This window comes from Pleurodeles waltl, chromosome 4_1 (assembly GCF_031143425.1).
Source record: "Pleurodeles waltl isolate 20211129_DDA chromosome 4_1, aPleWal1.hap1.20221129, whole genome shotgun sequence".
In the NCBI taxonomy this organism is placed as follows: domain Eukaryota; kingdom Metazoa; phylum Chordata; class Amphibia; order Caudata; family Salamandridae; genus Pleurodeles; species Pleurodeles waltl.
In genome coordinates, this window is record NC_090442.1 from 547078517 (window position 1) to 547103239 (window position 24723).

The window sequence follows — 24723 nt, forward strand, 5'->3', positions numbered from 1 at the left end:
AAATCGTTTTAACTTTTCTTCTCCCCAGGAGCTGTTTCTAAAAATTGCACTGTCAAATTTTAAAACAGATAATTGCCAATATTTCAAAAACTATAACTAATCGATTTCAAACAAAGTGCTATTGATATATGTGGGAAATAGTATCTATTGAAGTACTTGCCTGCAACTTGAATTCTGTGCTTCTTCTATTGTCTGTGTGTGTACAACAAATGCTTTGCACTACCCTCTAATAAGCCTAACTGCTCGACCACAATACCACAAAACAGAGCATTAGTATTATCTACTTTAGCTTTTGTTAAGCCTCTGCGGAACCCCTGAACTCTGTGCACATTATATCTCATTTTGATATAGTATATACAGAGCCAGCTTCCTACACTACCTTTAACATACACTGTACCCTGTCCAGGGGGCTACCTAGGGCCTACCTTGGTGGTGCCTTACATATACAACAAAAAAGGAAGATTAGGGCCTGGCAAGTGGGTACCAGGTCAGGTCGAATTGGCAGTTTAAAACTGCACACACACACACACACACTGCAGACGCAGGTCTGAGACATGTTTAGAGGGCTACTCGTGAGGCACAATCAGTGCTGAAGGCCCACTAGTAGCATTTGATCTACAGGCCCTGGCCACGCATAGTGCACTTTATTAGGGACTTATGAGTAAATCAAATATGCCAATCATGGATAAACCAATTACCAATATAATTTACATAGGGAGCACATGCATTTTAGCACTGATCAGTAGTGGTAAGGTGCGCAGAGACGATAAACCAGCAAAAACAGAGTCAAGCATACCATAAAAAAGGAGGTCAGAAGACACAATGGAGGAAGATGAGAGACACAAACCCAACAGCTAACACAGTGGAGGAGGATGAGGGACTCAAACCCGGCAGTTGATATAGTGTAGGAGGATGAGGGACTCAAACCCTGCAGCAGAGACAGTGGAGGAGGACGAGGGACTCAAACGTGGAAGTTGATATAGTGTAGGAGGAAGCTAGACAAATTCTGCAGCTGAGGATAGGGACTTGAACCCGTCTGCTGCAACAGTAGAAGAGGATGAGGGAATCAAGATGTGTGATAAAAGGCACTAAAGGAAAAGAGAGCAGAGGAAAAGTAGATTACTTTTGTTGGGTAGGAGTTGAACATGAGGAGACAGATGGCATTGCAAAACCTGAGGATTTAGTTTCAAAGTGGAGTTGTGAGTGAGGAAGAGGATAAAAACATTTCTGTTTCATCGGGCACATCTACAGCTGGTGTAAAGGAATAAAGAGGGAGGCACAGTCAGATCATAGTGAAATGCAATTTGCCATTGAGTAGGGCAAAGAGACAGATGAACATCAGGATAAAAAAATGCTGAGTAGTGAGAAAAACTGAGATACAGTAGGACTATTAGATGGTAAGGATGGAGGCATGCTTTAATTTTTTTCAGTAGGGTTAGTAGGACTACAGACTTGGAACAGTTTAGGGTTGCAACTACAGAATTAAAACAGAACTTAAAAGGAGTAGGGCTAAATTTGAGATAATAGTCTGGGAAGCAGAGAGTATAATGGTCAGGTGGAGTGTGGGATTGTTGCCTTTTTCTGGGATCTATGAACTGAGTACTGCAGATTCTGAGTGCATGCCCATGACGGGCTGTAAGACGTGTGTTTTGAAAGTGACAATCTATGAACAATGTAAGATTCTACATCTAAGCTTGATCATAGTGATTGCTAGGGAGGGCAATGTAAAGGAGAGAAACCAACGGTGCAGAACAGTTTATGATGTTCAAACCGGAGGGAGCACCTTTAGTTGAGCATATTGCTATTACTAGAGCATGATGACCTACATCTATATATTTTCAGTAACTCAGGTTGCAGAAATGTTGCTCATCTGTGAATAAACACATGGATATTTGGCTCGATTCAGGGCTGGGTAGTTAGCATAAGTCAAGGAGAGGAAGGGGTAGAGTGAGTTTAGAACAGTGGTCTTCAAACTTTTTAATTCTGCCACCCCCCATGAAAAACAAAATCATCAGGCCCCCTCCAAATGTTTCAAAATTATTGTATTAATTTGGCAGTGTTTATATGTCTAGTGTTTTTTTATTTTTTTATTTGTAAATGTACATATAGTGCCTGCATTGACGCTATTTTGTCCTCTATTGGGCCATAGAAGCTTACAAAGTGGATCTCTTTGTCTGTCAGCGTAACAGTAACAGTAACTACTATCCATCTAACCTATAGGTCTCGAAAAACTCTCTTTATCCTCCCTGTAAATTGTCTGGAAAACAAAACTGCCACACCTCGTACCGCAGCGTTGGCTGATGCAAAAAAGGAATGAGCAATACATGCAGGGAGTCTAGGTAGCTTAAAATTGGCCCTCAGATGAGTTTTCTGCAGAAGAACAACTTGTACTTGCGCGGTTTCCAGCCAGTTGAGAGCCGCTTGGAGCTTAACATTATTATTAGCCCCATTTAAATTACATAAAGCTACTCTTAGCTTGAATCCGATCACTGCTCAATATTACACCTCATCACCACCATGACCCATTGTGTTGCTGTTACATTCTTCACTGCGCTTTCGCCTTGTACTTTGTCCTTGGATACAGAACATGGCTGACTAACCTCCACCTGCATTTTTTTCTTTTGCTCTAACTCCACCCTGTGTCCTCCCCCCCACCCCACCTTCATCAGGGGCTTTGCCCGCCCTGGCCCCACCCTCCCTGCCTGCGATTCCCCCTCCACCATAATCCCTCCCCGAACCTCCCAGAAATGAGTGCATTGTTGTGGCACTCCAGGAGCTTGATTCCCCAGGATCCGCAGACCGGCGGGTAGAAGGGGGGGAAAAGAAAGGGGGAAAACATGTATTGAAACGTTTAGACTAATAGTTAAAGGAACTTCTGACCCTCATTTGCCCATCTGTTATCCTATCTACACCCTTTTCCTCCTCTTAGCCCTAGAAACTCTAATTACCTTGTCTTCACTTGTCACATTATTACCCCCCCCCGCTCTGCATTTCCCCCTATACTCCTGCAGACATCATTTTAAAGAGGCAAGAAAATCTTTTGCATCCTGTACCCGCGGAAAACATGTGTTTGACCTTTACACAGAACTTTCAGTTTGGCTAATTGAACAATACCCGCCAGTGCCCCTAGCTTTTTAAAATCATCAATCAGTCCAACTAATTCACGTCGCTGATGAGCCGCTGTAATCGACATATCAGAAAACACGAAAGCTGAACGTGTCACCAGATTTAAAATTCCTACTACTAATTGCTTGTGAAAGGATCTGTTTTTTAATCCTGAAATCTCCAAAATTGACTAAGATAGTGCAAGGGTATTTTAAATTCGCTGGACGTGAAAAGGGGACCCTGTGAGCACGCATTATAGAAAGATCTGCTTCAGTCTTAGCTTGGTCTGGAAGAATGCAATTACATAGGAGATCTGAGACTATCTTAGTTACTGATGAAGCAGCCTCTAAATCTTCCGGGACCCCAACGAATCTAAAATTTGACCGTCGTGATCTATTTTCCAATTCCTGAAGTTTGAGCTGAAGATCCTCAAGTTCTGATTGGATCCGAGGTATGGTCAACTCTGATGGGTTGCACCTGTCCTCTATATCCGAAACCTCTTGTTCCACCTGTGTTCATCTTGTAGAAAGATGTGCGAAGTGAGAATTCAGCTGACTAAGCTGATCCTTAGTCTCCTTATGGGCCACCTTCTGAGATACCTTAATTGCTCTGAACTCTTCTAGGATCTGCCCCATCCATTCTTCCATTGAGAAGGTCTGAGGTCACTTGAATGTTGAGCTATGGATACCAGGGCTGAACCTAGGGGTGCTAGGAGTAGGATCTCTAGATGCTTGTAAAGTTGGTGATGCTAAATCACAGATAGACTCAGAGTTATCTAAACTGACATTGGTGGCTATGGCTGGGACCAAAGAGCTGTCCAACACTCTCTCTTTTCCTCCTGGATAAGCAGCATCTTGCCCTGGATCTTTAACACTGTCCTTTTCCAGTAATTTTGACGGTACCTTTACTAAGTTGGTGACACTAGAGAACAAGGGATACATTGACCTCTCCTTGGTTTTCCAGCTGGCATTTAGAGCCATGGGGGGGGTGGAGACTATCTGGAGCTGTTGTGATAAAAGAAGAGGCAACTGTGGGGGGCAGACGGTGCGCCATGGGCTTGCGCCTGCAGTTGCGATGATTGACCTAATTTCTGCAAATGTCCTTCTCTTGCACTATCTTATGTGCAGCTAGATTTTGGAGACTGAAATGCAGGGGGTTACAACGACTGATGTGTATGGCAAATGGTAAAAGAAGGAGGGAATATTTTTGTGGATTAAAAGGACAGTGATTATGAGATTCTAGAGACAGTTATGGGAGGGAGTAGAATGAAAGTGTGTGTTTGTGAGGAAGTGGTGAGAGAGGTGCTAAAAAAAAGACCCTTTTGTTAACTCTTTATGCCGATAAAGGGCTTAGAATAGGCAGAAGAGCAATGTGAAGCAGTATATAAAACAAGATTAAAAAAAAACACAAGTATTGGAATAAAAATAGCCCCTGCCTGGCTCTACAGGCAATGCAGCTCTGTCACTTTTTATTTACCTATAGCTTCAGTGTACTTTTGTCCTCTACCTCAGTGAGCATGACAACTGAGTGTGCTTACTTCGGGAGGGAACTCCTACTTGCATTGACTGATCCCTGGCATGTGGCTGTAAAGTCACGGGGAAACACAGAATACACCTATCTTCAAGCAAGTGACTACTTCCCACTCCATCAAGGCTTTTACAGACTTTACAGTAGCAGTAGCTATTCCAGTGAAGGGACAGGCCTTTTTAACGGTCTCCTTGTGGGGAAGATGCCTATCAGCCTTCTATGTTTGGAGGTTCTGCCAGTCTCCCTATAAAAACAAATGAACAACCAACTGAAATGCAGGGACAGCACATTTCACGTTCAGATGGGATTGTAAGGTACAAATAACTCAGTATGCCGTTTGCATACGTAAACATGGTGTAGTTCACTAAATAAAAATCAGCACCGATCACTCCAAAGATATGACAGTGTAAATTCTCAGGCACACATACCTAATGAGCAAGGGCACCAAAGGTCAATATGTGGTAAAGTTTACATGAAGGACCAACCTCTAGAAGTGAGCACGGAACAATATAGTTTTAGAGGCGCTCAACTAGAGAAGGATGGCAAAGCCAGTGCCAGCGATCAGAGCCCCAGAGTGGCTTTAATTAAAGAAACATGCTCACAAACTTGACGCACTTTGTCTACGCAATGTGCTGCTCCTAGGTTCACCAAGACTCTGTAGACCTGACTGGTGGGCTAGGCATCATTTCTGTGTCTCCGGTCCCTTTGTGTTACAGAAGTATTTGCATGGAGCTCAAAGAGTATATTCCCACTGGAATATCATCATTTTAAGAATCATTTGTTTGGTGGGACCCTGGTGGTGGCCACAGCATTTCCATGTCACCTGATCTCCAGAATTGAGCATATCCTCAGTGAAAGTGCTCTGGAGGTCTACTGTGAAAGGAGTTCTCAACCTCAAAGTCTTCCTGCTGTACTTTTGCACCATTCTATGACTCACCAGATCTTAGAGGCCTCTGTTGGTTGTTGAGGTTAGAGAAGTTCTGTGTAATGCTCACCTCAATTTAAACTGTGATGGTGTGTCTCCGTACAAAGACGGCCACCATTACCTGGAATGCAACAGACTGACTGGGTATAGAGACCGCTATGCAAGGGACAAAGCATAATAAATGGGAGGACTCTAGAAACCAAGAAAGCAATTGTTTCCAACCAAAGACCTTTAATACACTGTACTTACATGGTCTAAAAAGTGCCTTAGTAAAATATGTACACTCAAAACTGCTAAACAAAAAGCCTTCATTTTCGGCAATATAAGCGCTTGCCTACTATGCTTCAGCAGGCAACAGTACGAATGACTGACACCACAGCCGAATATTCAAATTATACCTGTCTTTCATCCCCCACACATGCTTTTTGTAGAACATGAGATTTAGCACGAATCCTTAAACTGCTGGTTGCAATACACGTGGCCTTCTTTCTTTAGTATGCCAGTATTCTCGGCACACTTTCACTCTTCCTTTCAAATTTACTGACTTTAAGAATATAGAGATGTGTGAAGTTAAACACTCAAGCATATACAAAAACGTAAGATTGATGCGTTCATATTCTACGAGTTTGTCAAGATTCCATGCCTACATTCTTTCGTGTCTTTCAGCAGATAGCAAACCAGGTTGGCAAAATAAATAATTCACATAAAATAACTGAATCCGAGATAAGAACCCTAGAAGAGGTTGCAAAATGAATCCTGCAACAACTTAAGCTACATTTACCATTTTGTTTCCATGAACTAAAAGCTGTAACTAGCGTCAATGTAACGAAGCGCTTGGAAAATTGGATATTATAACCGCCCAAACATAGATGGAGGTTGCTTGTTGCACGTACTTACGGTTTTCTCATTCAGCGCTTAGGGTGCTATTACTCCAAAACCGGAAACACAAACTATTAACAGTAAAACAGTTCCTTAAAGGATTTCTTCATCTTCAAACAAAGGATTTTCTGAGACTAGATGGATTCTCTAAAACAGCTGTGCAGCTGCTTCAATTAAAAAAAATGTGCTTCATTTTTCTAGAAAATTATGGAAAGATTCATTTGAAAACATGTCAAAACAGTTTATGGAGCCATACACAGAGCATAGTTTTAAAAGGAAGCTTTCCAGCTAGACCTACCCCAACTTCCGAAGACTGTCACTCACCTACAAGTTGAATAGCCCTACTTCCAAATACTCTACGTTTCTGCTAGCCTGCCCCAGCAAGATCGTGGGATATAAAATAAGTTTTAGGGACGTGGCTGGAGGCTGTAGTTAAGCATTTATCAAAGGAGGAAGCAATATTAATCAGAGTGTAACTCTTAGGAGCTTGAGAGAGATCGACAGAGATCGAGAAAGAGAGAAAGATAAACCATCCAAAAGTGACCAGCTTGGACGATCCTGCAGGCATTATTAGGCCGTAAAGTTTTATCAGCTTTCGTAAAAACAACATACCAAAAGGATGAGCACAAGTCTAGATTCTTATACAGCCAGACCATAAAATAATGTAATTATCAAGCGCCACAAGTGTTCAGCTTTTTAGGTTTAGATGTGCTGGCTCCTTTCAGATCTCACATTATGGACTTAAAGTTAAATGCAGGTTTTTGGAAGATTAAGTATTCATGAGGCAAGGAAGTTCATGCTTCGGTACTGTATTTTATATCGGACTCTTGATGTCCTTTCAAGGATATTATTGTCAAGGTAATTAAAGAAACTACGGAGTCCTATCTGGTTGTGACCTGACACACTGCACTTCCAACCAACATACTCGCCCAAACCCAATCCTTTTATAACAATATCAATGTCCTGTCATTTCTAATAGTTTGGAAAAGTTAGTAATAGTACTACATTTTCATTTGTCATGGTGGAGGATTTAGAAATCTAGGAGTATTCTCGGAGACGACATCACAATAATTTAATCTTTGAGCACCAAGAAATAATGTAATATCCTTACACCACTATGCTAAGAAATGCACAGATTGATTACATACCATTTAGGATGCAGACAAACTAAAGAAATCTGTTCAAGTAGAAGAATCCTGAGCCTATTTCGATGAAATCTAAAGAATCGACCCAATCACCCATTCACGCTGGTCGTCTAAAGAACTGATGGAAGATTTAATCTATCAACTGCCTCAGCCTCAGTGTTTTACTCCTTTGAGCTGAGCAACTATCTCAACGGCATAGGTAATTGGAGTCATTTCGAGTTTGGTGGAGCGGGAGAACCACTCTAAGTCATTCACGCCCCTGCCTTGCCAAAGCTGCGGTTATCTCACTTTCTTTAGAGGCAAGCACTGTATTTCAGATGGTGGAACCTCAATAGATCTTCAATCTGAATCTTCTGTCCCGAGGGCCCATCAGGAGGGATGTCCGGCCATAGTGACAATCATCTGGAACCATTTCAGGCAGGGTGGCTGTCACTAGGTTTTCTTGACAAGGCATACCGTGCAGGGAAATTGTTCAATGTCTCCCACAGGCAGGAAGAAAGAAAGGTCTTTCCATTCGGGGTCATTTATTTTTTCATTTTTAAAAATTAACTGCTGGTTTTGGAGTTTATTCTCGAAAAACAAATGACTTTGCGGATGAGAACGTCAAACATTGTGTTTGTTCGGCAAAATGGCTTTGAAGGAAGCCATCACAGCAGCGGCTTCAATGAATGCAAAGAGATCCCGGACTGCTTAGCTTGACTCTTCAAGCATGGTGGGCGGACGGTCACTAGAAAGGCAGGGACAATGGACTCTGACAACCTACTTTCTAGCAGACAGCAAGTCATAAGTGAAATGAGCCCACGATCCGCGTGTCTGTACCAGCACAGTACTGTGTTCATGTTAGCCAAATAATTTTTTAGGTTTCGTGGGTTCCGTTACTCTTTTTTTTAGATTCAAATCTCTGTTCAGATTCATGTACTATGTTTATCTTTACATTCAATACCACATGCAAAAAATACAAACATTTTATTTGAGGAGGTTAAGGTCCTCAAATCATAAGTGTGTCTAAGTCATGTTCTCCATATCTCGCTGCATGTTTTGTATGCCAATGTGAGTCATACCGTTATCTTCCACTAAACAAGAACAGCCAAAGGCAAAAGACACTTGTATGACAGGACTACGAACATTAGGCATGGTTGGAGGTCTTTGGTGAATTCCCCAATAATGTTGTTGGGTCCTCTTCTTTGATATAACACTTCAAAGTATTGTGCTGTTAGCTTTGTTTCTCCCCAAACGAAGCTATGTGTTTACTGGTAAAATTACAACTTCTAGCTTTAATGAATCCGGGAACAGTTTCAGCACTTCATTCTGCATAAATGAACAATCATGTAGCATCAGTGCAACTCAATTAGGAGACAGAAAGTTTATTTCAGCAGGTGCATACGTGAAATAGATGTGCAATTTTAAATAATTTGGTGAGATCTTGCCTGTTCAGGGGTATTTTGGCTTCCAGTCTTCAACTGAATTACCATTTTGTTAATGATTTACTTCAAAGACACGTAAAGTGCAGAGTGGGCCCAACTTCAAGTCAGGAATTGTCTATGGAGAGGTCAGACTAGGAAACAAAGCTGCCTTAACTTTGTCCCAGTGAAACTGAAAACATGGCAGAAGGGTTACAGTGTAATAGGAGAAGCAAAATAATGATCCAGGAAATTGGTGATAAGTGTTACAAATACAAGAACACGAATGCTCCCATTACCTACCTGTAAAGTTCATTCCATCAATTACACCTACTCGCCCCACAACTTATCTGAAGTTGTTCGGCCTCCCAAAGGCACACTGTAGCAGAAGGAAAAGGTAGAGGAAGCCACCCCCTTAGCAGCTTGACTGATATGGATAAATCTTTTATATGCCTCAGCTCAAGAATTATCTATGCCATCAGACGTATGACCGTGCACTACACTGAGCAAGAGAGAAACGGGGATTCATAGCCAATGCAGATCAATAACCTGATCCATCGGGAGAGCAGAAGCCTTACACTCCTTCAGAACGATGCCAAAATTGACAAACAGGTGTTGTAGAGACTACCTTCCAAACAACTGAAAAGATTACAACAGACTGCTCTGGCAGCATTGAAGAGATGTCAGGCCTCCACTGAAGGACGGCAGGAAAGAAAGGAAGACAGACTAATCTATATGCAAAATCATGGGTGCAGCTGAAACACTGGTCACTTCAGAAAAACAGACTAGTAAAGGTTTTAGAGGAAAAAGATCCCAAACCACCCAAACTATATACAGAAGTGACAGCCATAAGGAGAAACATTTAAAATGAAATGGAAACTTTTGCAAAGCTCCAAGGACCAAATATAAGTTGTAAAGTAGAAGCACGTGACTGACCGGGAGCCAACAAAGAGAAACACTATTCAAGAGAAGCTTACCTGGACCCTCTGTGTTATTGTGTATGATTTTGCTGAAACCCCCTGAAAGATTCCTGAACAGAAGCTGCCAAGGAAGAGAAAAGACATATCTACTGCAGTCTTCTCTTTTCAAAATCCAATCAGATGAGTGAAGCCTTAGGTAAGAGACCAGGGAAATAAAGAAAACTTATCAGAGGGTAGGGATACACATACAAGCTCCATTTAGGGGCTAATACCAAATATTGAAGCAAGAAAAATCGCCATATTAGATGTCAGAGACGGAATCATAATGATATAGGCCCCTCACTGTACAGCTGGATGAACAGTCTAGAGATGAAGGAAAAGAGAATGAAGGCATGAGCAGACAAAGAGGCCCAGAGAGGACAGGGCATCCCTTTCACCCTAACTCCATGTCATGTCATCCAGACACATGGAAATGAAGAAGGGTAGAAGAGCATGTTTGGAGCGTGACAACAGGTCACCTAGGGGGTGGGATAAGAAAAACCTGCTGTGTAGCTCTGCAAGGGTCATTACAGATAGCCAGAGGTCGTGTGATGATGTACTCACCCCCTCTCAAATGGTTAACTCACAAACGTCATAAGGCAACAGGGCTTAAAAATGCTGCTCTACCCAGCACCCAATATGGAAAGCAAGGTAAGCAAGCAGGGCCAGACTGGGAGTCCAAAGCAGCATTGGCAAATGTTCTTAGACCAGCCCCGTACAGTGTGTGGCAAGTGAACACAGTGAGTGAGCCTGATCGGTGGGGGAAGAGTTCCGCCACAAAAAATTTGGGAAATAAAATTGGTGCGTTCTATAACATATTTTCATTATATATTCAATTGTATTAGCTTTTAAAGCATAGTATATGATTACCTTACAGTGCACAAGGATACCCTGTCATACCCACAGACATTCTTAGGAAGAACACAAAAAATAGAATGCCAAGCATGAAACATGAATTTAAGCACAACGTAAGTGCACACGTTCACTGGTAAGCACCAGCAAGAAGCTGAGAGCACAATGAAAGACCATTTTGAGAGATGTTGGCATTCTCCACCATAATAAGTGCATTGAAGGGCCAGCTTTGGTGCTGGTGGGGCCAAGTGCGACAGCATTTCTGGGTGCCCCCATGACCTCCTCCACAGATTCCCTATCACTCTTCAACAGTGCCCCTCATCTCTCCATAGCAACCCTGTCACATATATTTCATTTGTTTTATAGCACCTCTATTAGCAATGTAGTGTGTCGGAGCACTTTGCATCACACACACATGTAAGACAAAGGTGACTATGAGGTGTAGAATTCACATGTCATCCATACTGGTAGGCATTTTGTAGGAGTGCTTGATCTGGAGAAGCAGAAACTCAGGTATCAAAAATGTAATACAGTGGCTAGGGTTGGCTTTGATAATAATTTATTCCTACCCAGACAGACAAACACTTTTTAGCAACATTAAAGTAATGAAAGACAGGGGGAAAAACAAACCAGTATTGTGCAGTTTGCATGCAATTCTTATAGCAGTTTATAGCTTGCAGTGCTATATTATGATTGTAACTTACAAACTGCAAGTAAGAATCTCTATGACAAAGGCAGTAACTCACTGAGCTATCCCCATAAAATACTGTTCTGTGGTCTGCAGGGTACATGTTCTTTCCAGCAGGCATGTTGACCCTCTCCTCTACTTTAGAGGAGTTAAATCTGCCACTAGACAAAACACTGATCCCTCTCCACCAGGAATAAAAATCCTCAGATCTTAGACCTGACAGCCTAAGGGTGGTCTTCCCCCCAATTCGTTGTATACCTCCTCCATTTTTCTGATCTTGTTTTTGCTGACTTTAGGACTCTGAGCACTTCACCACTGCTAAGCTGTGCTAAACTGAATGCGCTTTCTCCCTAAAACACGTCAACATTTGGTCATACGCAATTGTCATATTTAATTAAATTTTAAGTCCCTAGTAAAGTGCACTGCATGTGCCCAGGAACACTAATGGGTCTGTGCACTGATTGTGCCTTTCTTTCACACAACTAGCCCCTTAACCATGTCTCTGGCCTGCCGCGGCAGAGCCTATGCGTGCAGTTTACATTGCCATTTCGACCTGGCAAGGTAAACCTCGTCAGGCCTAAACCATCCCCTTTTATACATATAAGCCGCCACTGAGGTAGGCCCTAGGCAACCATGAGGGCTGGGTGCCATGTACTTAAAAGGTAGGACATGTATTTTTAAGCTTAACGTGTCCTAATAGTGAAAACTCTCCAGTTTCATTTTCTCTACTGCAAGGCCTATCTCTGCCACAGGTTAGCGTTAGCATAGATTAGCATTATTATAGTATATGAGTGTAATTTACAATTGGGACATAATAGCTATTTCAAGTTTGGTGTCCATGGACTTACAATTTAAAATCACAATGTATGGCCAAGTTGGATTTTAAGTTGCAAGTGTAAAAATGCCACTTTTAGAAAGTGGGCCTTACTTCAACCGTTCTGTGCCTTCTACCCTTCCCCAATACATGTCTGGGGTGGGTGACAGCTGGGCTTTATGCATTCTCTCCAGACTGCCACACACAAAGGGTGCTTAGGTTTGGCCGATGGGCCATTCACTTCCATATGGCCCATCTCCAGGCTGTTCAGTCTTCCTGGGTTGGAATGGGGGTGGGGCTGATACTTGCACCTCAAAGTGCTGAGACTGTCCCTCCATAAAGAGCTGCACACACCCCTATAGTGAGTCTGAAGCCAAGAAGGTATGATCTTACCTTGCAGAGCTGCCCTGCTGTTCACCTGCCTGGGTGAGAAGGACTGGGCCCACATCACTTGACCCCAGAGTGTCTCCAAGGGCTTGCTGGCTTGCCTCCTTTTGCCTAAGTCTCAGGTACATACAAGACTTAGAGCCCTCCTATTCCAAACATTGGACTCATCTGCTTGTGAATCTGTCCTGCCAAGTGGTGCCAAACCCAGTCCTGGACCCTTGGAAATGGACCTGGGGGTTTGCTTCGGTGGAATTAGCGCACCCTCTTCTGCCAGAGCAAAATCAAGGCATCGCCGCTTTGGTGGGAACCAGATCGGCGCATCGCATCCGGAACTGAGACTTCACTCACGGACTCAACGCATTGCCGCAGCAGCATGTAGAAATTCGGTGCAATACCTCGCCTGCATGGGGCTCAGCGACACATCTTGCTGTTGCAACCACGACAAAGGTACTTTTGTACCGGGACCTGCATGGGTCCTGTATCTGTCCTGCACTCCATCACAGGCAGCGTAAAATCTTGACTATGTCCCGGTACAGCACAACTAATTAACTCTTTGAGCACTATTTGCTTCCAAGCGCTATACTTGCTTTTAATCTTTAAAGATTCATATCTCAGCTTCTACTGGATGGATTTTTGTTGTTTGGCATTGATTTATTTATAAAATTTTGTTTTTCTAACCCGGTGTGGAGTCTGTGCTATTGCTTAGGTATTGCACAAACACTTTACACATTGCCTCTTAAGTTAAGCCTAATTGCTCTGTGCCAAGCTACCAGAGGGAAGCACAGGATAATTTAGGGTGTGTTGTAACTTAACCTGACTAGGATTGTGGTCCCTACCTGGACAGGGTGCATACCTCTGCCAACTAGAGACCCAATTTCTAACACCAGAGTTATTTTGACATTTTTAATTGTTGTCTGAAAATTGATGGATACAAAGGGAACTCTGCAGTGGGTGCTTTTAAATACATAACAAGTGTTAAACTGGCCCCTAGTAACAAAATTGACCACCAGGAACAAAATCAGACCCCACACTTCCAGACTCCTAGAAAACGCCCACTGCCCAGTACGGCCAGTCCAGCCTTATCAGTAAGGCCCTCCAACACATCCAGGACTGTCTGGTGATGTATAAAGCTGTGACTGTATTATCCATGATGAAAAAGGTGCACCTGCCCACAGGGCAGGAACAACCAGACAAGAGCCCAGGAACAACCAGTCAAGAGCCCAGAAAACTGCTGAGAATTCTCTACAACTAGAGCATCCCTGCACCAAGTCAACCTCCATATTTACACTCCCTCCCAAATTGCTGACTTTTAAAGCCACAGCCACCAGTACATACTAAGAAAGAGGAACATCTTGTTCAAGGTTTGTCTGCAGAAGCCACAACTGTATTTCTCACTGCTGGTCAAAGGCACACAACACCCAACATCTTAGAAGATGAAACTCAATGATGAAGCATTAGCTGGACCCAAGAGGTAGTTATGGACATGGCACTAAGACAGACAGGCGGCCTGCAGTACACGTAAATACACAAACCATATAGATAGTCATGCCAAGGCCCATTTAGTGCCACTCCTAAAATATTATTGGCAAAAACTAATTATGTTCCTCTGAACACCTAGATAGTCCATAGGTGCAGCAGATTCTAGGAGCAAAAAAGCCAGACATGTTATCATAATCTAAATGCTCCCAGGTCAAGAAGAAAGACAGCACCCAAAAAAGTATGGAAATGGCCCCTACTTAACTCTAGATCCTGGGCGGGAGCCAGGCAGACTTCTTTAGACTTACAAGGTGAGAAAGATTCTGTCATACAATACTCATTTCTACCCTAATCCCGGATTCTGATGGGAGTTCATCAGCCAATCATCCAAGTAAGGAGGATGAGAATGTTTCAATTTTAAAGTAACATCCATTAGACAAGGACACCCCACCATGCAAATCTGCAAACACCTCTTGTGGGCAGACAGGACTGGAAGGTTGAGGTAGGCATCCTGACTATAGATAGCTGGCACAACTTCACTGAGGCATGTCCACCCTGAAGAATACAGTCTCTATACTGAAATTCAGCACCTTCAAGTTGACAATTAAATGGTACTCCCTGAAGAATTACACAACCAAGACACACAAATATGCTCCTCAGCAAATCCATAATGCTCTGGAATAGGTCCCATTTTGCCATGGAGTAGAGGCCTCACTGGAAACTGGAAGAATCAAGAAAAAACAGGCAGGCAGCTAGGAGATCCAAGGCATCACTAAACTCGTCCCAACTGTCCAAAAGTGGCTGAAGCAAGATAACCACTCCTCTACGAGCCCAACCAATGACCCGGTTCTGGCATATTCATGACAGCTGCCTACAACTTAGTTGAAGATGTGACACAGCAAGAAATAACTAGGGCACAAAAATAAGAAGTTTCAAACAGGACCCTGTTGGAAAGAGGTGTACCCGTCTCATTAAGGGAGAACCTCTGTTAATGCTCAAGAGGTTTAAGCTTTTGACTGATTACATGTACTGTCTTCTGATTCTTGAAAGCCTGCCAAATAAGTCCCAGTCTTTTGAGCCAACCGTCCAAACACAAAACTAGATATGATACCAAGCATCTACATTAGCCACCATGGCAAAAGCAGAAGCTTTGAGTACATAGCATGTGACGTCAAATGGGAACTTATCTGAAAACACCATGCCTGGCAAGAATTTTGAACAATTGAAACCAGACTGCACAATGGTCGCCACTGCTTTTATGTCAGTAATCAAGGATTGAATAGAAAAAAAAACAGCACAGATGTCAACACTGGATTTAAGATCTCATACCAGCATATGAGTTATTGAATCCTGCTTCTACCCTCCAATCTTATAGGGAGACCTTGTCTTTGAGTAAAGAGTAGAGGCCTAAAAGAAGGGTAAACATGAGGTCCAAATTCAAAGTAAAAAAATGGAAGGGTACAGCTCAGTGAGAAACCTCAGTAAAGAAGCCGTCTCAGGATCCACTGATTCTTGAAAAAGTAGATCCTTCATTTTCTAAGCAAAAAGAAAGAAAAGGCAATGAGTTACTGATGGATCATACCTGCACTCCTATTGGGTTGTTCTTCATCTAGAGCAAAGGGGAGATTTTCCAATAAATACTACAGTACTGCAGGTAGATCAACTAGCTGGATGAGTTTCCCTTTGTGTTCAGGGTCCTGAGAAGGACCTTCATCCACCTTATACTCTGGAGATGGCCAAGAACAGACTGAGAAGGAACTAGGGAGACCACTGCACTTTAGTTCATTATGGACACTTTCTCAAGTAATAAACTTTTTACCATCAAATCACTGTGGTAGGTTCTCACACAAATCTCCGGGAATGGAAACAGTGTCCATAATGACACTGAGATAGGTGCATTTAACATAGGAAAGGCAAAACCCATGAGGACATAGGTGAAGGAAGGCAAGGAGCCACACGGTTAGTTTCTCTTCCTGCCTGAACTCCTAAATGACCTCCAAAACAGACAATATCGTTGCCTGAATCTATATTTGAGGAAATCAGGCCAGCGATAACAGCTTCTGATCTCTGCCACTTTTCACCACCCCCGCCTCTACCTGCCCCCTACTATGGGAAATATGTTGTCAGAGGAAATTCTGTATCACACAAAGAAAAAAACTCTGGTAATCTGGAATGGGACATTCCCATTTCAACAGTGCTGCAAAGAATAAGTGTGGTGGACTTGTAAGAAATGTGCGATGCTCAATGACAGCAAATATTTGTAACACAAATGAAAGTACGCAGGAGTAATGTGACAGCTGTGGTGTGCAGTGCACAAGGAGGGAGCACAGCTATGGGTGTACATCAGTTGATAGCAGCTAAGAGCCTCCACAGAGTTCCCACTATTCCCTGCATGTCCGTAAAACCTCTTGGGGAAGACAGATGGAGGAGTTTATGAGTAAGGGGGTCTGTTCCAAAAGTTGGTATTTTGTCAGTTGACTCATCATCCTGTGTTGTTCATCTGATCATTAGGTTTGCAGTATAAACATGCCGAGGATTATATGGAAGGACCAGAGGCTCAGATTATGCTTTCTCTATCTTTACTACTCCAAAAACAGCAGCCAATCAAAAACTGTAAAACATACATTATATATCCCATGAGGCTTTGAACCATGCCTCTATCATAGTCCACCAACAGTATATGGACGTAACCTACAAAACAGTAGAGCCCCATCTTGATTGCCTCTTTCTTTGCTGCTCCACAGACAAGATAAGTGCTTTTCCATTTTGTATGTTACTCGAAGGTTTACATGATTAACTTGCAATGATTACTTTGGTGACGCGTTTTCGCTGCTAACTGCTTTGTCCTTTTAAACTGTTGCGTGCCCTCTCCACAGTGTACTCTTCCCGTGACTGTCTGCTGTCTGTCCGGCCTTTCCCCAGGCACGTGTAGCACCTTTCTTCCCTTTTGAGTTGTTTCAATAAACTATTCATTGTTCAAATATGCCACATAAGTATTGATTTTATCTCAAACTAAACTGGGAGTCCATTACTGTTGTGCGGTGGGCTCTGTGTGTCGTTTGAGTTTCAAAAACACAGCACAGCTGTACTCACACTTGAAAGCCCCTCCTGGGAGGGTGAATGTACGTGTAGCGTCCAGGCTATCTGCACGTACCTTAGTGAAGTTTGTTGACACGTATCTAATTTGCATTCAGCAACTCCAGAGAATCTTCACACTGGAGCTGCCTAACCAGAGCTGAAATAACAGGGCGATGTGCAGGCATTTCAAAAAGACTCTGAGGCAAGTGAACTTTGATTAATATTTCCGCTCAGGGGATTTAGATTATTTCACCCTATTATAGGAACATTTTTGGGACAATTTACCTTTTTTGGAACTGGGCCTGCTTCCAGCTTATGCTCCCACAGGCGCCCGGTACATGAGAGTACTCCTGGGCTGTGAGAATGTCAGAAATATTGCTATTGAGTCCTTTTCCTCCTCTGAGTTTCACAGTTCTGACCCTTGCTTTTCTCTGGGAACTTAGGAGAGAGAGGTGCCACTCTCTTGTTACCATGTCTGATTATGAGCCCTCTGGACCAGGGACTAGAGGCGTAAGGGCCTAACGAGGAGGAATATTATTGCTATGATGATGGTCAAGGTCATTAACCTATCTGTCCAACACGCCATTGACAAGGCCCTTTCATCAGCCTTACAGCCCAGATCTAAAAGACTTGAAGAACTTTCTGGGCATGCTGAAACTCCCTCTCCTTCCTCCCAGATAACCCAGCCCCCAGCCACTGGCCCTGTTTCTTCCTCGCCACATTCTGAAGCCTTTAATAAGCTTTCCAAAGGGGTGTTAGGTGAACATGCATACAGTACCATCAAACATTATAAATCAACCCCATCTCTGTCTCCAGTTACTGACAAGGATACTGATGGACTCTTTGTCCCATTAGTCCAAATCCTCCAAGTATTCCAAGAAACGCAAACGTTCTTCCTCCAATCACAGTTCCGTCCCTCCCACCAGCTTCACATTTGAACAAGCTGACTTCATTCAGCCATGGTCTTCTGACTGGACTCCACCTCCTGTGGTGGTAGATTGCATGCAGCAACATCTGCGCAAAAGTTTTGAGAAAGAAGTTTCAGCCAGACTCCGGGCAAAGTGCCCTAGACCCAATCTCCCTTATAAAACTGCTCAAACTCCAGACATCGACAATAACATGCTCACGTTTCTAAAGAAATTCTCTAGAGATCCCAAAAAGGGGATAGCTAGAGCTCTCAAAGACTACCAAGATAAGCTGTTGGAAATATCAGGACCATGGCTAAAAGTGTAAAAAATACTGGAATTAGCCCTCCACTCTCAAGACACGGACGTCTCCATCAATCCAGAAGCATTAGAGGGGTGGACCCATAGAGCGATGTGTCTTCTGGGCAATGTAAACAGTGACTTTGCATTGGAAAGGTGCAAGTCAGTATTGCTCAAGACCGAGCCCCAATTGATGGAATAGGTCACAGAGGAGCCAGGTCCTCTAGCGGAAGGACAGCTTTTTGGAGACTGATTCGTCAAAGACATCTGAAGTTTGTAAATACTTTTGCCTTTCTCAATAAAGTGCAATCCTCTCTAAAGAAAGTCTTCAACCCCCTTTTTGGCCGGGCATGGCAGAGGACGTCCTACAAGCCCCTTTAACCAACCAGGTCCTCAATGAGATTTTGTCTACAGGTGCATAGGTTATTGGCAAGATCCCTCCCAAGTGGGATTCTTCCCCTCTAGGTCCAGGGGCTTCAGAGGATGTTATAACAGAGATATCAACAGAGGAAATCAAGCTTCCAACAACGAATCTGCAGGTAATGATTCCTCCTCTTATGTCAGATCTTCCTTTGGGGGTAGGTTAAGACATTTTGTATACAATTAGGCCAAGATTTCGAAGGATTGTTGGGTGTTGGAAACAGTTCAAGGCTATCATATAGAACGGTCACAGAACCCTTGCAAACATCCCCTCCTCTCTTTTTTCCCAAACCTTGATTTGAGTTTTATAAACTCAGATTCAAGAACTTCTGACAAAACAAGCTATTGCGCAGACTTTTCTGCATCCAAGAGGCTTCTGTAGCCATGTTTTTCTGGTTAAGAAAAAAGGTGGAGACCAGAGATTGGTCCTCAGTCTCAGAGAGTTCAATCCATGGGTGATTTATCGACATTTAATAATGAAAGGTATTCACATTCTCCGAGATCTGCTTCAGAAGAAAGACTGGATGTGTATCTAGAACTCAAAGATGTCTACCTCTCCGTGCCTATTTTTTTCCTCCACGCAGGCGTTATCTTCAGTTCCAGTGGCGAGCCAGTGGTACAGATATCGGTCTCTCCCCTTTGAGCTGTTGTCAGCGCGATGGGCATTCACGAAGCTCATGAAACCGGGAGAAGAACTTTTGAGGGTGATGGGGATTTGCATGATCGTCTATCTCGATGACGTGATTCTCATGGCGCAGGACGAGTTTCAACTCCTGACTCATCTTTCTTGGACTGTGTCCCTTTTACAAGAATTGGGGTTCGTAATCAGCTCCAAAAAATCAATGATGCTTTCCTCCCAACAGACAGAGTTTCTGGGGTTGAAACCATAAAGACCCAACTTCTCCATCATCAGGAAGTCAAATCCATCAAATGAGAATTTAAATTAACCCTGTCCAGTCGGGTGGTGTCTTTGAGAGCCCTGGCACGCTTTGTGGGTCTATTAGCTTCTTCTATTCAAGCTATTTTCCCAGGCCCATTGCATTACAGAGCTCTTCAACGGTTGAAGATTCAGTAGCTCCAAAAGGATCTAGCTTACAATTCTCAGATTTCCTTAAACCCCAAAGCTCAGGAAGAACTTCAGTGGTGACTTATTCACATGAAAGCATGGAATGCAGGGCCATATTCGGTACTGTACCATTATAGAATCAGATACCAGCCACTGAGGTAGGGGAGCAAGGTGCTGGGAATTTTCCATCAGCAGTTAATGGTCCTCAGAAGAACTAGGGCTTCACATAAATTGTCTGGAACTGTTAGCAGCGTATTTCGCCATAAAGTCTCTTTCTCCCAAGAAGAGCAACTGCTGGATTCTTCTCTAAATGGACAATGTGTCAGCAGTTCAATGCATCAATCGTTTAGGAGACACCAGGTCCTGCCTGTTAGCGACCATTGCCAAAGAGTGCTAGCATTTCTGTTTCAGTCAAAAGATTAAGTTGCTAGCAGAATATCTGCCAGGCAAGGACAACAATGTAGGGGATTGGAATTCCAGCTTTCTGGTTGATTATAGCGGCTGGAAACTCCATCCAAGGGTTTTTTCCAGAAGGTGATGCATTCCCTGGGTCCTTGTCAGATGGACCTTTTCGCTTCTCGCCTGAACACTCAGTTGAAGGATTTTTACAGTTGGAGACCCAATCAGACTGCACTGGCAGCAGATGTGTTCCTTCAGAATTGGTACAGCCAGATAAACTATGCGCTCCCTCCTTTTTCTTTGATCCTGAGAGCTGCAGCTCAAGCGTGACGTCAGGCGGCATCATTAATCTTGATAACGCCAGTTCAGAAGACTCAACTTTGGTTTGCGTCTCTTCCTAGTCTTCTTCCGACATTCCCTCATCTTCTGGTAGATCCGGTAGGATTACCTCATCCTTTTCTCCTTCAGGGCCAGCTCATGCTCATGGCTTGGAAAATATTGGGAGACATGGTCAAGTCGAAGGCATTTCAACTGCAGCTGCCGCATTTATACAACAAGCTCGGGCTCTGTACATTCACAAGAGATATTCTGCATGGAAGAGATGGGTGGGTTGGTGCCTTCAACGTGATATTGATCCTGTGGGATCCGAATTGAAAGATGTTCTCAATTTCCTGCATGAATGTGCAGAATCTGGGTTATGTTACAGGTCAGCAAAAAACTTCATCCGCTGGACAGGATCTCATAGATGGCAAACAGGCAGGTATGCACCCTTTGGTATGGAAGTTGTTTAAACAGGGGTGGCTCCTCCATTAGGGCAGAGGAGCATCGCCCCTCCCCGCCAGCAGCAACAACTGCACAACTTTTACTATAAAATGATAATAAATTACATTATCGTTTTATGGTAAAAGGGGAGTAGCCTTGAGCTATGACGGTGACAAATGCACAGCACTCCTCATCAGTACGCATGTATGTTTGGCCAGCTATCTTGGGCCAGCCAAAAACACATGCCCACGGGGCTTTCTCCAACCCAGAGGTGCAGGTACTGCATTTCTGGGTTGGGTACAGCAGGTAGAGACTTTCCGTCTGCCATGGAGCGCCCTGGCTGGGTGCTCCGTACAGTCCTAATGCTGCTTTCATGCTGCCAGCAGCATAAAAGCAGCGTTAGGACTGGATGTAGGGCAGGCTGGGAGCCTGTGCCTGAGTCCAGTGTAGGAGCGGATGGTTGCGGCGAGGCACAGCACAAAAAAGTAAGGTTTTTTCCAATTACATTAATTTTTTTCTGTCCCCCTTAAACCCTGCCGTGTCACCCCACCCCTTTTAAGTCCCACAAGCTGCTCATGTGTTTAAAGGCAGTCAAGTGGCAAATTCTCCCAGGCCTAGATACTCCCAATTGTGGGATGTCAGTTGTGTTCTATCCCTGTTCGATTCTTGGCCAGATAATGATGGATTGTCCATAAACAAAATTTCAGCCAAGTTGGCCATGCTATTATGTTTGGTTTCATGTAGAAGGGTTCAAATCCAGAAATTAAGAGTCATTGAACCCTAATGAGATTCAACAGAAACATTTGTTTCCATGTTGCCAATACACGCACAGTAAAAAGCATGAGAACTAGTAATGTGGTGTTCAAATTATGCAACTTGAAGATTTGTATATATATAAATGGAAATGTATTTTTGTAAATGCTACAAAACTGCATTCCTCTTGTTGGACACTGTCACAACGTTTTGAAAGGATGAGCATAAACGCACTCAAATCTTCCAACTTTCCAACTAAAAAAAGCAATGTGCTGCAGGGTGAATGGGTGAGATGGCCAATGTTCGGGTGGATTGTTTTCAAGAAGAACAAGGTTGATACAGATTTGGATTAGATGAGCATGTGTCTAGAGTGCCACCGTGGGCAGAAAACGTTGAGCTGGAATGCAACCCCAACCAATTGTCAGTGGTTAGCCTATTTGCAAGCATTCATCTAGTCAACTTTTGATTGTTTGATTGTCAATATTATGCCTGGAAACCAGAGACTGGTACAGCTTCCCAAGCCTAAAACTGTCATTCTTTGTGAATTCCATAAAGTAGTAATTTTGCACTGATTCATATTATTATGGGTGCAAATGTACTTCTTTTTTTGGTAAGCCAGCCACAATATATACTCCGGATTCCACTCCAAAATATAAACAAGTTAAAAGCTCTTAGTGAATTGAGAATAACGAACAAACTAACACAGACACAGCAGACCTGACTCAAAGCCCCAGTTCCTACTACCAAGCAAAAGTATCACACACCTCCCCTGAAGCTACGCCCCAGGCAATCACCACCTTGGCCTGGTAGTTCTCCATGGAAATGAATAAGGACAGTCATGGACAGCACAACAGCGAGGAATCCCTGCTCTGGAATCACTTATTTTAATGTATTTTCTCTCCATGCACTGTTCTTCATCTCTGCTATAAGAAGCCCTAATGACAGCTGTCAAACCGGTGCATTTAGGCAGGTTTCCATGTTTCCAGGACTCGCCTACGGGAAATAATTTTATCAAGTGACTGACGGTGACATGTACTAAATCCAAGTTACAAACAGAGGTGGGAACGCCTGAAAAATTATATCGCAAGCCAAGCCACAGCCGAGCCTAGGGTCTGGCTTGGCATTATAGTCTGCGCTCTAACCCAAAGCAATTAACACATTTTGCATGTATATTGTGTGAAGAAAATGTAAAAATATGATTTTGTCTCTTTAAAATACAAAAAAGAGTGTATTTCTTTGACATGCAGAAGAGTTTCACCTTGGTACATCAGATTATGTCACTGCACAGAAAGCCACTTATTAGAAGTAATAGCGGTTAAATATCAAGCTAGATACGATTAATGGCTCACCCCGATGACAATGGCATTAGTGAACTAAGAGGCAAGTCAATATTCATATAAACTGTAGCATTGATTCCTCTCATAGATGGAGCCACAATATCGTCTATTAAATCAAACATAAGAGGTGGTTGTTTTATGCACATCCTGAACTCAAATATTTAAAAGCCTCTCACATCCTGAACTCAAGTATTTAAATATGCTCTCATGTGTGATAAGAAAAAGGAGGCTCTGCGAAGTGAAATGTTTGCAAAGTTAATTGACTCTTTTTGGGGGAGCAGTGAAGCCAGTATTGATTCCAGGTTATCTGGTTTCACATTTTGTAATTCAGCCAGAAGATGTATATATTTCTGTCTCTCTCTATTATTTTACATCAAAGGTCACAGTTTTGTCTTTAATTCTTGGCGCAGGACCAGAAATGGCAACACAGATATAGCAGACCCGCCTCAGAGGCCCCCCCCCCCAGACTCAAATACCAAACCAAGAATGTATTTTTATGCGCCTCCACCCACCAAGCTACGCTCCTGATGTTACACTATGGAAGGCAGAGTAATTGCCAGTCAATCGTAGGTGCGAGTTTAAACAGATAAATTACGTGTGAAAGTTTCTGTTAAAATATAATCAAACTGAAAATTCACATCGGACAACTAACTCAGCGCAGTTTCTAAGTTTCTCTGTTACCTCTGATTAGTGTGTAGTATTCACTTTTAGTAGTTTAAAGAGAAAAACTGGAACTGTAGATTACAAAATAAGTTCATTTGTGAAATCTTCACATCATAACAATTAAATTCACCTTACTTAGGGTGAACATATATATCCAGTGCTTGAAATGGAAAAATTAAAGTGCGGGTACTCTGTGACAGGGTACCTGCTTGTTTCCGAGAAGTGCCGGTACTCTCCAATTAAAAGTATTACGTTTTTCTTGAGATGTGCCGGTACTCTCCCTCTCAAAATAAAAAAGTGCCGGTACTCAGTACCGGACAGTACCGGCCCATTTAAAGCACTGTGCTCTGGATGAGACAGTGTGAACACCTGGTCATGCACGAGGGCGTTGTCTAGGCAAGGGAGTCGCGCTGGGCGGAAAGAGGTGAAACTGTACGTAGTACTTGCACACTTTTCAGGCCAACCTTACCTTTTTCATTTTGTTTTCTAAGTCCATATTCTCTGCAGGTCTAGAGTCTGTCTCTCTGCTTTAAGGTGCGCCCAGGATCAGGGAGCGGTATGAAGCCTCCAAGCCTCTGAAGCAATGAGACCCACAGCAGCTCCTGCCTGATGCGGAAGTGTTCAGCTCATCAGCTGCACGCCCTACCACAGGGTCGGAGTCTTGGAAACTTCCGACGGCCTGCAGCAGTTCACAGGAAACAAAGGATCGAAAGCAGCCAATAGTCGGTCGGGGCACCAGCCAATGGGGTGTGGCTTAAGGGCACTCAGCTGAGAAACGCCTGCAGTGCAGCTACAACTGGATATACAGCGCTAGACTTGTCAGCGGCAGGGAAAGCTCTTTGCCTCACTGGATAACAAAATGCTAGCCTCCAGTGATATCCAT

The 24723-nt window shown here is 43.2% G+C and overlaps 1 protein-coding gene across 1 annotated transcript in view; it reads right to left on the reverse strand.

The window, feature by feature from the left end:
* Nucleotides 1-24513, reverse strand: part of TES (testin LIM domain protein) — a 156018-nt gene extending 131505 nt beyond the window's left edge. The window contains exon 1 of the mRNA XM_069228929.1: nt 24310-24513. Within this exon, the coding sequence (XP_069085030.1) occupies nt 24310-24336 (27 nt within the window). The 5' untranslated portion in view covers nt 24337-24513. The remainder of the gene's footprint in view (nt 1-24309) is intronic.
* Nucleotides 24514-24723: the final 210 nt, after the last annotated feature.